The sequence below is a fragment of the Leuciscus leuciscus genome, assembly GCF_965113295.1.
Source record: "Leuciscus leuciscus genome assembly, chromosome: 5".
In the NCBI taxonomy this organism is placed as follows: Eukaryota; Metazoa; Chordata; class Actinopteri; order Cypriniformes; family Leuciscidae; genus Leuciscus; species Leuciscus leuciscus.
In genome coordinates this window covers 53057532-53072683 of record NC_138729.1, presented here as the reverse complement: position 1 = coordinate 53072683, position 15152 = coordinate 53057532, and the positions used below count along the sequence as shown (strand labels likewise).

General features: G+C 36.7%; 2 protein-coding genes across 2 annotated transcripts in view; both read left to right on the top strand.

The window, feature by feature from the left end:
• Positions 1-7568, top strand: part of rcl1 (RNA terminal phosphate cyclase-like 1) — an 18563-nt gene extending 10995 nt beyond the window's left edge. The window contains exons 8-9 of the mRNA XM_082171285.1: positions 4349-4452; positions 7054-7568. Of these exons, the coding sequence (XP_082027411.1) occupies positions 4349-4452; positions 7054-7207 (258 nt within the window). The 3' untranslated portion in view covers positions 7208-7568. The remainder of the gene's footprint in view (positions 1-4348; positions 4453-7053) is intronic.
• A 4076-nt stretch (positions 7569-11644) lies between these two features.
• Positions 11645-15152, top strand: part of mcc (MCC regulator of WNT signaling pathway) — a 112690-nt gene continuing 109182 nt past the window's right edge. The window contains exons 1-2 of the mRNA XM_082171336.1: positions 11645-11772; positions 13846-14087. Coding sequence (XP_082027462.1) covers positions 11651-11772; positions 13846-14087 — 364 coding nt within the window. The 5' untranslated portion in view covers positions 11645-11650. The remainder of the gene's footprint in view (positions 11773-13845; positions 14088-15152) is intronic.

Genomic DNA, 15152 nt, shown 5'->3' with positions numbered 1-15152 from the left:
TATGATGTCACAGTGTTTCTGCTCGACTTGTTTTGCTTATTTCTTTGATTTTGCTCAAGAAATGCTAGTATTTCTATTAAAGTACTACTAGCTTTCTACTTAGTTATGCAAGTTTTTTTTTATTTTGATCAGTGTCATAAACTGAAGACTCGAGAGATCAAGAGTTGATCAAGAACTGAATCAGGTTTGAGTTCTGTGTGAGACCAGCGAGGACATTGTGATTAGGATGATTAGGATGGACATTGATTAGAGATGCACCGATATCAACATGTTGGCCGATACCGATAACCGATAAACAGTTATTATTGTTGACTAAACCCATTAAAGAACATTTTGTTTACTTTGTTACGTTAACAGGAAATAAAATACAAAAAAAACCCATTTTATTTTCAGCTATTTGCCAAAGCAACATTTCGTTTAGTTTAACTTAACTAAAGCTCTAAAATAACTAAAACTAAAACTGAAAAAACTGTTAATAAAAGCTATATAGACACACACACACACATATATATATATATATATATATATAAACAACAAAAAAACAAAACAAAAAAAAGAAGGTATTATAAAACCTATAATAGTATTTAAATGACACTAAAATAATACTATTGTGTGCAGGGGAAACTGTTAAAACAACATCAGATGCAGTCCAGTCTCCAACACTGAGTGTAATAAACATAATCTAGAGATGCACCGATATGAACAATGTCGGCCGATACCGATAACCGATTATTCTTTATATTTGAAAGCCGATAACCGATATATATCGGCTGATAAATCTAAATCCACATTTTGATATAACTTTTAAGAGCCTGATTACAAAAACAAAAGTCTCACCAGTAAAATCCACGTCTCAAACACACAATTATAATGTTCTCATGATAATGTTATGTAGCCGATATGACAGGCTTGCGCTGCACATGTTGCACTGAACTGTATTTTCCTTTTATGAAGTGATTCCAATCATATTTCAAGCACTTCATAATCATCATGTTGAACAGTCGCATCTGAAGAGTCTCAGCTGAAGGAAGTAATACATTATTTATCAGCTTTAATATATCGGCCAAATTTTCATATCTGACCGATAACGATAATATTGAAAATGAACCGATATTGGCCGATATATCGTACATCTCTAACTGTGATAAAAAGACATGCTGTATTTATTGCACTATTATGTGATCTTTCTCTGTCACATATACAGATATATATTCATACAGCTCAGGTAAAACATGATTTCTTTTGTAGATTCAATGATTCGATATCGATTGTTTGTAAAACACGTAAACATGTTTTTGGCATGATTTTGCAGATGGGATGAAGCACACATGATCTTTCATCATCAGATGTTGATGTTTTCAGCTCTCGTAGAGTGTGTGTGTGTGTGTGTGTGTGTGTGTGTGTGTGTGTGTGTGTGTGTGTGTGTTGTGTCGAGAGTGTTTTTCTGAATGACGCATACGGTTGTTTGTATTGTGTGTGTTTGTCAGGGCTTTCCGGTCATTGACACACTCGTGTCCTTGTGTGTGTGTGTCAGTCAGGTCGAGAGTATCGACCAGCTCACCTTTACTTCTACAGCGTTTATACAACACAGATCATCACAGCGATAACAGGGAAATAATGCATTTCATCTGTTGTTCAGCTGAAGTCCGCTCAGTTCTGTTGTAAAGATCATCAGTTATTAAATTAGTCCATTTAATTTATAAAGCAGATCTGGAGAAAACCGTGATGTCATCGTCCAGCTCAGTTCAGATGCACAGATATGAACATTTTGGCTGATAACCGATAATTCTTTACATTTGAAAGCCGATAACCGATATATCGGCCGATAAATCTAAATCCAAATTCTGATATACTTTGATAGCCTGATTACATACACACAAGTCTCACCATTAAAAGCCAATGTCCCGAACACTTCAACATAATCACACATGTACAGTACAGTAGTCTAGTGTGAGCCCGTGTAAGAGTCCTGAACTTTTCACATTCATTTTACACTCCTGTGGCCAACTGTCTTTATTAGTAAATGGAAACATTTTATAATAAGAACCTTATTTTCATGAAAATTAAACTAATTTTACCTCAACTTTCTCATTAAATATATATATATATATATATATATATATATATATATATATGTGCTGTTAAATCGATTAATCGACATAGAACACAATTTTAAAATATATAGTGTATGTATGTGTATATATATGTGTATATATACACACACACACACACACACACACACACACACACACACACACGTATATATATATGAAGAGTTCAGATGCAAAAGCCTGTAAGTGCCATCTGAAATTTTCTTCTAGAATGATCATTTTTATCAAGCTTGTATATTTAAGTTCAGTAATTTCACTTAAATGGCAATGGAAATTACCTATTAATTGTCATTTAAGTGAAATTACTGAACTTAAATATACAAGCTTGATAAAAATGATCATTCTAGAAGAAAATTTCAGATGGCACTTAGAGGCTTTTGCATCTGAACTCTTCATGTGTGTGTGTATATATATATATATATATGAAGAGTTCAGATGCAAAAGCCTCTAAGTGCCATCTGAAATTTTCTTCTAGAATGATCATTTTTATCAAGCTTGTATATTTAAGTTCAGTAATTTCACTTAAATGACAATTAATAGGTAATTTCCATTGCCATTTAAGTGAAATTACTGAACTTAAATATACAAGCTTGATAAAAATGATCATTCTAGAAGAAAATTTCAGATGGCACTTACAGGCTTTTGCATCTGAACTCTTCATATATATATATATATATACACACACACATGTATACACACACGTATATATATATATATATATGTGTCAATTTGAGTAATTTTTTATTTATGTTATGGTAGTATTTGATAATTTATGTAATTTATGCTGAGCTAAAACTATTACAGGGAATTTGAGGGGAAATATTTTGAATGAGTTTTTTTTTACAATGTATAAAATCTTAAGCATCCTAAATTAGGCTATAAAATATAATTTATTCTTTCCCAGGCAACATTTTTTATCAAGACATGTTTAACTGATGCATTCAAAAAAATATAATTGTAATGTATTTCAGCCGTATTGTTGTCTCGTATTGTTAAGTTAATAATAAAGTCCGGTTGATTAACAGCACGAGTGATTCTGTAGTAGTGAACCGAACACTGAATAAAGATGTTTGTGCTGAGAGAGATATGACGTGTCCACAGACCCTCTGCAGATCTCATGTCTGGTAAACATGCGGACGGTTGTTATGCAAGTTTGACAAAGTCGTTCAGTGTTTTCCGGATAATTGCGTTTGAGAATCAGTGCGGCAGCAGCTGGGAGATATGACAGGAACATCACGGGAAGAGTTTCAGGAGAGAAGTGTTCGGGATCTTCCACCTCTATCCTGATACTCTCTCAGGCGTTAGGAATATTTGAGTTTACCATCATTCATAATTCATACGATCAGGACATGAGTGTGTCTCTTCTGGACGTGTTCGGCTCTTCTCCTGGTGAGGATTCACTTAAAGTTTAAAGTTTCTGTTTTACACTTGAGTTTGTCATTTACTAAAACACTTCTGTCTCTTTAAATAAAGACTTATTCTGTAAAACACTTAAATATTCCATGTAACATTAGTTAACTTTTTTAATATTTTCACCAGATTAATATACTGTAACGAATGTATTGCTCATTATTAGTTAATGCATTTAGTTTCACCAATCATCCAGTGCCATGGAGGATTGTGTACATGTACAGTGGTATTACCGTGTGATCGTGTCGTTTTGTGAGGGTTAAAGTGAATATTGTTCAAATATGGATCAAACTATACATGTGTTTTGTATTTGTGAGCTTTATGTGGTGATTCAGTCATCTTCAGTCTGATCTAGAATAAATGAATCCGCCTCAGATCAGCTTTTCTGTCTCGGACTGAAGTTAGATCCGTGTTTGAGGAACATTGGGCTGAATATCCGACGTTCTCCCAGTGATCAGCACCATCAGGTTATTGTAAATCTGCATGAAATGGAAGTTGCACTGGTTGTTTTGCCGTATATCCGCGTGAAACGGCTTCTCAAACAAGAACAGATGTGGGCGGGGCTTGATTGTGTCTGTGGGGAGTTGATTGGGTGGTTGTGGTTTGCTATTGGCTGATCTCATGTGAGTGACAGGTTATAGCTCCGCCCTCGTCATCAGAGAAGAGATGTGACTGTTATTATAATTCAAGATTACTTCTTGTGTTTTGATCTGGAGATCTTACTCTTTCAGAAATATAGAAGAGCGCCCCCTGCCGTATAACAGTATTACCCATAATAACCCTTGTGACCTCTTGATTCTGAAACTCCTCCTCTCTTTAATCTGCAGGGCGGATGTGTGGATTCAACCAATCAGAGCTTGGCTCTCCTGTATATGACGTTAGGCCAACAAGACGTCTCTAAAACCCTGTTAGGACCGCTCTCACCCTACACGTAAGCACACACACACACACACACACACACACACAGATGGGATCTGACAGCAATATCAAGTGTTCAAGTACAAAAAGAATCAAATGTCATTAAAAGATGTACGTGCAGCTTTTCCCAGTGATCCAGAAAGACTGGTATCTTTCCTTTTACTATCAGTTTGACATCCGTGGCCTTCCATTACAGTCCCCCTGTAGCCAATCATTATATCCATTAAAACTCAAAATATCTTGACTGTAACTCGACACCCTTGCCTCATTGAATATGCAAATTCACCCCGCCTCCACTCACTCACTCAGCTCAGAGATCCACTGGTTGACGATCACACGTTGATCTGATTGGTTAAAAGGTAGTTTGTGACGTCAGAAACACCAGCGATTTCAAAGCGTGTGTTTGAGACTGTCTTTGGTTCACTGCAGTTTTAAGGAGGAAATACTCAGCAATGCTGTCGACTTATGAACTTACACATGCTTTGTCTTAAAGCAGATTAATAACACCACATACACACATAAACTACATTAAACACTGGACTTACACCACAGGACTTTAACTCTTTCCCATCAGAAGAAATAACCATGGACACCTAGAAGATAAATCCCTCAGACTTTATCAGTTCATCAGTGACACACACACACACACACACACACACACACACACACACACACACACACACACACACACACACACACACACATCTCTCATTGGAAGTGATTTTTGCTGTGATGTCATTTAAAATAAATACTACATAATGCACTGCAAAACATGCTTTTCTTGCTTAGTATTTTTGTCTTGTTTTCAGTCCAAATATCTTAAAATTCTTAAATCAAGATGCATTTACTAGAGGAGTAAAATGCTATAAGATATTATGACTTGTTTTCTATGGAAATAAATCAAAATTAAGTGAGATGTCGTTTACAAAAAAGCCGAATTATCTGGCAATGGGGTAAAAAAAATAATGTTAAAACAAGACGTAATATCTTATGGTATTTCACTCCTCTAGTAAATGCATCTTGATTTAAGAATGTTCAGATATTTGGAGTGGAAAGAGAGAAAAGCTCTGCCGTTTGAATGACTTTCTTTTTCCCCCAATGATCATATTCCCGTTCTGCATTACATCTGTGTCTGGATCCAGATGTTTTCTCTCTGTGGTGATGAACTCCGTCATGAATTGTCCATTTTCAGTTATCATGGTACCGGTGCTGTGTGCCTGTCAAGTACAGTACTATGATAACTGAAGATTGACGGTGCCAACACATGTTTGAGCTCCAGTGGATCGACTCTGGAATCTGCGTCATGTGATGTGGACGAGATTTGTGCTGAGAAATGGTTAAAGTGCCTCTATTGTGCTATTTTAAAGGCTGCTAATGTTGTTTATCGTCTCCTACAACAGGTTCACACGCATCTAAGATCAAGAACACTTTAATGTCCTCATAATCTCCACTGCAGCATCAGCTCTTTCCTCTCAGTGTCTGAAACGCTTCCATCGAAGATTCAGTCTCTCTAAACCCCGCCTCTCTGAGAGATGCTCTGCTCTGATTGGTCGGATGGCCCAGTCTGCTGTGATTGGTCAGAAGCTAAACGCTCATTATCATATCTGAATCTCAGCTCTTGATCACAGTGATAGGAACAGTAACGATGGCGTGAGTTTTACCGTATCAATCTCATCAAAGTGGATTTGCTTTGTTCTTCTCGACATGAACAACACGAACCAAACTCTTCCAGTCTCAGATAAACTAGTGTTTGAGGGCGGGGCTTAGAGACGCTGCTCAGCCAATTGGCTGGCATTATGCAAATAAGTTTCAAACCTATATAAATTCAGCAGGAAGTGAAACTGAATTACTGACGACTCGTTTCAGAATCACTTCTTTCTTTCTAAACTCCATTTATCTGATCTTTGTTTTTATTTATATATTTGTCCTTTAAGTACATTTTTTAGTAATTTTTTTTGTTTTTACCATTTTATTAGTTCAACTTTTTTTTATGTTTATATCATTTATTTTAATATTTTGGTTAACATTTATTTCAAGTAAGATTTTTTTTTTTTTTTTTTGTATTTAAAAAAAAACCTTGGTTTTGAAGATGTTTATTTCAGTCAACACCTTTAACCTAAAATATGTAAATTTCCAATAATTTAACAACACATTCACGTGTTCACGACAATGTTATTATATTTAACTAAAACTAAAACCATTTAAAAAAGTTTTACTCAAATAAAATAAAATATACAAATTTCAGCAGATTGCCAAAGCAGTATTTCAAATTTTTTATTAGTTTAACTTAATTGTACTAAAATAACTAAAACTGAAATAAAAAATAATAAACTTATATAGACATATTAACTCCTAAAACTGCCAAAAATGACAAAGACACAACAGAACTACTAAAACTTGAAAATGTGAAATTCAATATGAATAAAAGCTATAATAGTTTCTCAATGATAGTAAAATAACACTGGTTCACAGTTCAACTCTGATGTTGGTTTATGGTCACATGACATGCAGGTAAACAGAGTTATTTTCACCGTGTTTGTTGGACATGTACTATAGGGTAATGATGACAGGTCATGCTCGTGCTTCATCTTCTAACTGTCCGTTTCCCCCGCAGGATCGAGTTCCTGAGACACATCCGAGACTTCTTCCAGATCATGTTCAAGATGGATCCTCAGAAACCCGGAGAAGACGAGTGTAAAGGAGGAGAGAAGATCCTGATGACGTGTGTCGGAGCCGGCTACAGCAACATCAGCAAAACCGTCAAATAAACTCTCGCTGAACTCAAACTTTACAGCCGTTTTATAGTGTTTTCCAATGGAATGACGACATTCCCGAGTTCTTTCATGAAAAATGTCTCGTTTTTTACCATTTTTGATGCATTTTCACATTTTAAGTTGTAGTAATAAAGTCTCTTTGCTGATCTGTGTGTTTCTCTGTCAGTCCCAGAGAGGATTCTTCAGAGTTTAATAATGAACTACAGCGATGTTTGCCGGATGCTGACCGTACCACTGCTGTTAAAGACTTGATGAGATCAGTTTCAGGTCATGTGTTTAAACACTGTATGTTAGAATTTAATCACTTTTGTATATTCAATTTGTGAACAGCTTGTAATTAAACTTTAGAACGAGACCCTCCCCGACATCCTCCACTGTCTATGAAAGCCTGAGACTGATTTGTAAGTGAAGGACTCTGGAAAAATATTTATTTCATAATGAGTTTTTTGCTCACATTAATTAGTTTTACTTCAATAAGAGGTTTGATTTTTGTGGATTTTTATAAATAAAAGATTAAAAGGAGCATTTACAGCCTTCTTTAATCATATTTATCAAGGGTGCCAATGATTCTTACCACGACTCTTAAGTGTGTGTGAATATATATATATATATATATATAAATGTATGTATAGAAATATATAAAATAAAACTAAATATAATTGAAAAAAAGCTTAAAAAATATATATACACACACATTTTCATCAGAATTTTTTTATTTAAATAAAACAAAATATAAATTTGTATTTAAAATAAAGCATATAGTTCAGGATTACACACAGCAGGGTTAATATCGGTACCTAAAATTAAAAATATTAAAACATTTGTGTTAACTGAAATAAAGCTTAAATAATATATATTGTATGTGTGTGTGTGTGTGTGTGTGTATATATATATATATATATATATATATATGATATATATTAACTGAGATTTAAGCTAAAGCACTAAAATTAATTGCAAATAAAAACTAAAACTTAAATAAAAATAAATTAAACCTAATAGTTATATTTAAAAATAACAACAAAAAATAACAAAATGAATAAAAATGTAAAAACTGAAAATATAATCATTTGAATAATAACTGTAAAAATACACAGAGAGTTGATAAATGACGAGGTCCTGAACTCTGACCCGCGTTTCCTTCCTCAGCCGTTCCTCTGTTTCCTCCAGTAATGGACGCATGGCTGATGTTCTTGGTCAGGAATGTTTTAAGAGGGTCTCGCTTCTTTATAAAAGCTTCCTATGATTGTGTTTGGCTTTCGTGTCTCGCCTGATACCCTCGCTCAGACCTCCTCTAGTGTTCTGGCCTCATGACTGCTCTCTGTCTTCCTTCTCTGTCTCCTGTCAGAAAAGAGTTGCGCAATGACTAAACATTGACACGTGATCTGAAGTGATTTCTCTGAATGAACCGCATGTGGGGTCAAAGGGCAACATATAGCACTCTTGATACATTGGCTTGACAAAACCAATGGTACATAAGAGAATTGAATCATATACAAATATTAGATTTATTTAAACAAGCTTCAAAATGTTTGATGTTGTGGGATCTGTGACTTCATACAGGCAAATATATTTGCATACGCCCGCCTCCAGAGCAAGACATTGACGAACTGCAATACATCATCCCATAGGCCCCGCCCACTGGCGTTCAGTCGCTTAACGGCCGACGGCATATCGGCCCTGTCCCAAATGGCGCACTTCATGTGGACTTTTGGTCTCGTGGACTTAAATTGCGTGTGCTCGCCGAGTCTATGAGTCCGTTGGCCGTCCCATTCAGCATTTTAACGCTCTGAAGTGTGCTCAGCAGCGCCCCCTATGTACCCTTGAAGCGGTCTTCCGCATAGATGCAGGCTCCACACACTTTATCTACCCAGGAATCCTTGCGGAAGGCCAATCAGACACCGGATGGGAGGAGATTTCGCTCACGGATAATTGTTGACATGCTGAGAAGAAAATATTATGGTTTTTATGACCTAGATGTACATTTGACCAGTTGTTACCTACAGTTTATACAAACATTATGGTCATCGAGCAGTGGTTGATGTCTCAAACATAATAATAGCGTGTTGAATAATACGATCACATTATGAACTGAATGGCAGGGCTTTACTGAGTCATATATAAACACAGTATGAATATTGAAACCTGTAAATTCCTCTGAAACTCATGCACATTTTCATTATGTGTTAAAATCGTAATCTTAGTTCAAATGGAACATTATATATTATTATGTACAACTGTATACATCATTTAAATAAGCATGATGTATCTATTGTCTAATGCCCAGGTGGCATACACAATATCAAAATATAGAACTGTAAAAGCCGGCTGTGTAGTGGACATGGAGATCAGACGTCGGAGCGCAAAAATGTGATTTCTCCTGTCCAACAACAACCAGACCGTTATCTCCGGCGTGACGATCGAGTCTGTCCCAAAAATACCTCTCAATGCGCCCTCGTGGACTCGAGCCAAGGGCCCTATAGGTCTGCACTACATGACGTCCCCAAAGTGTGGACTCTGAGGAAGTCCACTAGTCCGGAGTGTGCCATTTGGGACAGGGCCATTGTAATGCTCTACTGGGTGGTTGCCCTGCACGCTTAATAAACAAACTACAGCTGGTCCAAAACGCAGCAGCTCGAGTTCTTACCAGAACCAGGAAGTATGACCATATTAGCCCGGTTCTGTCAACACTGTACTGGCTCCCTATTAAACATTGCATACATTTTAAAATATTGCTGATTACTTACAAAGCACTAAATGGTTTAGCTCCGCAGTACTTGAGCGAGCTCTTAACGCATTATAGTCCTTCACGTCTATTGCGATCTCAAAATTCCGGCCAGTTAATAATACCTAGAATATCAAAATCGACTTCTGGCAGTAGATCCTTCTCCTATTTAGCACCAAAACTCTGGAACAGTCTTCCTAACATTGTCCGGGAAGCAGACACACTCTGTCAGTTCAAAGCTAGACTAAAGACACATCTCTTTGAACTAGCATACACATAACACATTATAGACTTCTATAATTCAATGTTAGGCTGCATAGATTAGGCCAGCCGGAACCGGGAACACTCCCCATTAATCCTGATGTACTCGTTACATCATAAGAAGAATGGCATCTACGCTAATTTTAGTGTCTGTGTTTATCTCGAGGTTTTCCCGCAGCCTCCCGGATCCAGGCTGTATCCAGATCTGATGAAGGACCTGCGCCTGGACACACACACACACACACACACACACACACACACACACACACACACACACACACACACACACACACACACACACACACATATATACACAGGGCCTAAATTAACACTCGCCAAACACCAAATTATGAGTAAAAATCTGCATTGGCATTATGTCAGAAGACAGTGAGTGTCCTGGTAAACACTGTGGATTATGTCTTCAGTGAATGTGAACAGTAAACACATGTGTAACAGTATCAGTGTATTAGATCTGTGCATTCGCTCTTAAAGTGACAGTAACCTAATATTCCTGCGGTGTTTTTAATGTTAATCAAACAACAAAAGACAGAAATAAATCACTCACTGCTCTCGACTGAATAACTCTAATTAGGATTAATCTATGTTTAAATTATATAGTGAAGATTATGCAGTGTTTGTTTTTTTAACCTTTGCTTACTTTATTAAATCTCTGTTCCTGAAAACTACTGTTAGATCTTCCTGAAAATAACTGTTTGTTTAATGTGTATCATTGTTATATTATATTTATTTGTGCTTTTGCTTGTAATATGATCATTTGTTCTTATGTTTACTTGTCATTAATAACGTTTTAAATGTATATTAGTTAGGCTAATAGTTTTAGCTGTGGTATTAAAACTGGACTGGAGAATTGTGTATTTTCACTGGTATCTAAAAGTTTAGTGTCATCACTGACTCATTTAGCAAAAACAGTTTCAAGTCACTATATGTGTGGCAAAACGTATATATATTGTGCAACAAACTTTATCAGCATTATAAGTGAACCTCAATGAACATATCAAAATAATAATAATAAAAACTTCCATTTTAGTCACATTTGGGAGTAAGTTTTTCTTTTTCTTTTGAGTGCTAATATGTATATGGAAGCTTGTTTCCGCCACAATGAAATATTTTAAAGATAACTGCAACTTTATATCTCACAATTCTGACTATATGTCGCAATTTTGATTTATAACACGCAATTGTGAGACATAAACTTGCAATTGAGTTATAAAGTCCAATTGTAAGTCCGATTTTGTATTTATTAATTTTTGTAAGTGGGTGCGTTTTTTTTTTTTTTTTTTTTTTTGGAGTGGTAATATAATATCTATTATGTTTGATCATATGTTCACTAATTGTAAAGAATATGCAGCTTTAGACACAGCAGTGAGTGTGCAGCTGCTGAAGCGCGTGTGTTTGTGCGCGTGCCCCTGCGTTGCGCATGCGCGTTGGTGATGGCGTCGGAGGTGAGCGGCAGCAGCGGCAGCAGCGACGCGTCAAACAGCACCGCGGAGGAGGAACGCGTGCGTCGGCTCTTCCAGACGTGCGACGGGGACGGAGACGGATACATAAACCGGTCAGAAAACACACTAAACTCATTCGTTCTGCAGGAGAGAAACTAATAAAGAGTCGCGAGGCTGAGCAGCGGGACGCGCGCGCTGACGTCACGCGCGTTTTAGTGAGAATGCTGCAACAATGTCACGATTTAACTCGTGGAAAACACACACATAAACGCGTGTAAAGTTAGTTTGCGTGGAGTTAAAGCTTGGCAGGAGCGCGCTCGCTGTGTCGGAAGTGACAGGAAATGTTTCATCATCCGCTAAACTTTGCGGTTCGTTTATGAACTTGTTCTATTTTGGAACACTTGAATCTGCTCACTTTTGGAATATACATATTTGACTGTCTTGTTGTTGTTGAATGTTGTTTTCTATTTAAGAATGATTCTTATGGTGTTATTGTAATGATTGCTGAAATCCTCATCTCATTACTGAGTTACTGGTTTTTTGCAAGACAAATCAAAGACACGAGATCTTAGTACTTGAGAATCTTTCTTTACTTGAAACTTAATGACAGAAATCCTGTCTGGGACCACACACACACACACACACACACACACACACACACACACACACACACACACACACACACACACACTTATATTTGTATATTATTATGTTTGTTAGTTTTTGCATTCATGCATTCCTGTCATTTGATGAATTAAAGCTAGTCTGATATTAGTGGCAGTGACATTATGTTCAGCTGATGAAGGTAAAAACATTTTTTTTTTTTTATAGTTTACAAAATCACTACAGCATATGCTTCAGTGTAATAAAAGTATCATTAAATAATGTCATTGCTTGCGTTAGAATCAAAGCAAGTGTCATTAAGTGTTAGGAAAGTTGCACAAACACAACCAGAAAGAGGTTTGATTGAAAGAACACGATGAAACAAACTAGATCTAGAGATGCAAATAAAGACAGTGTTTGTGACATTTCACGATTGTGGAACATCGGCAGAAGATTGTCAAAGCTAAAGTGATGAAGTTAGTTCTCAAAGCAAGTATAATTTATAGTGAAGAAAGACACAAACATACTTCACAAGCAAAACATTTGACAAATCGTGATAAAGAATAGATCTAGTTCAGTATTAGGATCCAGCAAATCATGTGTTCAAGTCATACAAATAATACAGAACCATTATATTTCACTTAAACCACTTACACATTTATTTTCCATTTTGTCATCACCATTTTGTCCGACAATCCAGACCGGAGAGTTAGTAGATTAACGTCTTGAGCTTGACACAACATTCCTGATGTTCATTCATGTTTATTTGGTGCTATAACTAGTAGTAAAGAAGAAGAAGAGATGATCAGTGATCAAAAAGACTCAAAATGGTAATTATTGAAAGCTGAATCTTTGTGTCGTACCAAAAGTAACGTCCTCTGTCTTGTCTGTGATAGTTAATGCGATGAAGTTAGTTCAGTAGTGAGATAATGTCCTGCAGATACAGACACTCTTTGTGCTTTTTATGACTGAAATGTCCAATCTGTACAATTTGGGGCGACTGTAAATGTAAATAAGTTAGGGATGCGTGTCATATCGGCAGAGATGGGGACTCGAGTTTGAGACTCGGACTTAAGTCGCACACACAGTGACTTGAGACTCGTCCTCGAAAGACTTCAGACTCGACTCGGACTCGAGCTGCGGGACTCATGAACAATGTTTATTTTTAGGAAACAACTGATGAGCTCGCTGTTATTCCCCTCCCTCCGTTACCTATAACCTGCCCACGTAACACGTGACGTACTAGATATCGGTATCGGCCGATATCGGTTCATTTGTAATGTTATCGTTATCGACCCGATCAGAAAATGTGGCCGATATATTGAAGCCAATAAATAATGTATTACTTCCTTCAGCTGAGACACTTCAGATGCGCACTGTTCAACATGATGGTTTTGAATTGCTTGAAATATGATTGAAATCACTTCAAAAAAGGAAAACACAGTTCAGTGCAACATGTGCAGCGCAAGTCTGTCATATCGGCTACATAACATTATCATGAGAACATTATTATTGTGTGTTTGAGACGTGGATTTTACTGGTGAGACTTTTGTTTTTGATCTCTCTCTCTCTCTCTCTCTCAGGAATGACTTGTTGATGGTGTGCCGGCAGCTGAACATGGAGGACGCGGTGGCAGAGATCATGGCTCAGCTCGGCGCCGACGAGCGAGGAAAGATTTCCTTCGAAGACTTCACACGCTGTCGCATGCAACTGGTTGGAGAGATCCGGAAAGAAGAAGGACAACTGTCTCTCTCCGGCGACTCGGAGGAGAAGAAACTTCGGGAACGTGTCGCCTCCTGGCCGACCAGCAGCGAGAACAGTTTAGGTATGAGACTTTCCTTGTCCAGATCTCGAATCTTAAAGGGACGGTTCACCCGAAAATGAAACATTCGTCAAAATATCTTTTGGAATAAGGTTTGTAACAACTTGAGGGTGTGCAAATGATGACAGAATTTAAATTTTTGGGTGAACTGGCCCTTCTAACATCTCAAATGTGAATATGAAATCTTTTTTTTTTTAATTATGATAAAAATGAATAGGAAATTAATTAATGCTGGAAAAGTGGGCGGGGCATAGTAAAAGTAACAAAGTGTTCTTGTGTGTAACAATATATCATAATACAAAACTGCAACAATATGTATCGGATAGTTCATCCAAAATAAAAATTATTGTGTGTGAAAAAATTCAAGTTTTCAGAGTGTCAGTACTACATTAAACTACTATATATAATGTTGAATATAATGTATAATAATGCAGTGGGGGAATATTAGTGTGTCCTGATGATGCCAAATGTCTGTTACCAGTAAAAAGTGTCCTACATTATTTTAAATATATCTAGTCAGTGAAAGAGCACAAGCATGTTCGTCTAAAATAATTCAGTATTTTCATCTTCAGAATCATGAATATTGTTATTCTGGCGTCTCTATTGTCCTGTGCTTTGGGTTTCAGCACCAAGTCCAAAAGCCGATTCATTTACACACACAATGTAACACCAAATTTAGCATTTTAATCAACAGTGCATTTTTTGTTAACCTTTTCCCATGTGTGTTGGAGTTAGGGCTGTCAACGAATATTCTAAATTCGAATATATATTCGAAAAGTTTAAAAAAACAGAAATTCGAACGTGAAAATTAAAATTCGAATGTGAATTTCGAATATGGAAAAACACGGCCGCGGAAGCAGAGGCGCGGCTGTCTGCTCTGCGAGTGGGCGCGCGCGCTGCCTGAGGGACAGGTCACACGAGTCGCACTGTCTATCACAGCGTCACTGCTGAAAGTTGACAGTGCACTAAAAGACAATTGGAATAAATTGCAGTCAGTTTTTCCTTTTTTAATACAAGCACCAATAATGTAAGTAGCCTTTTTCTTTTTTAATAGCACTTTATTTTTTA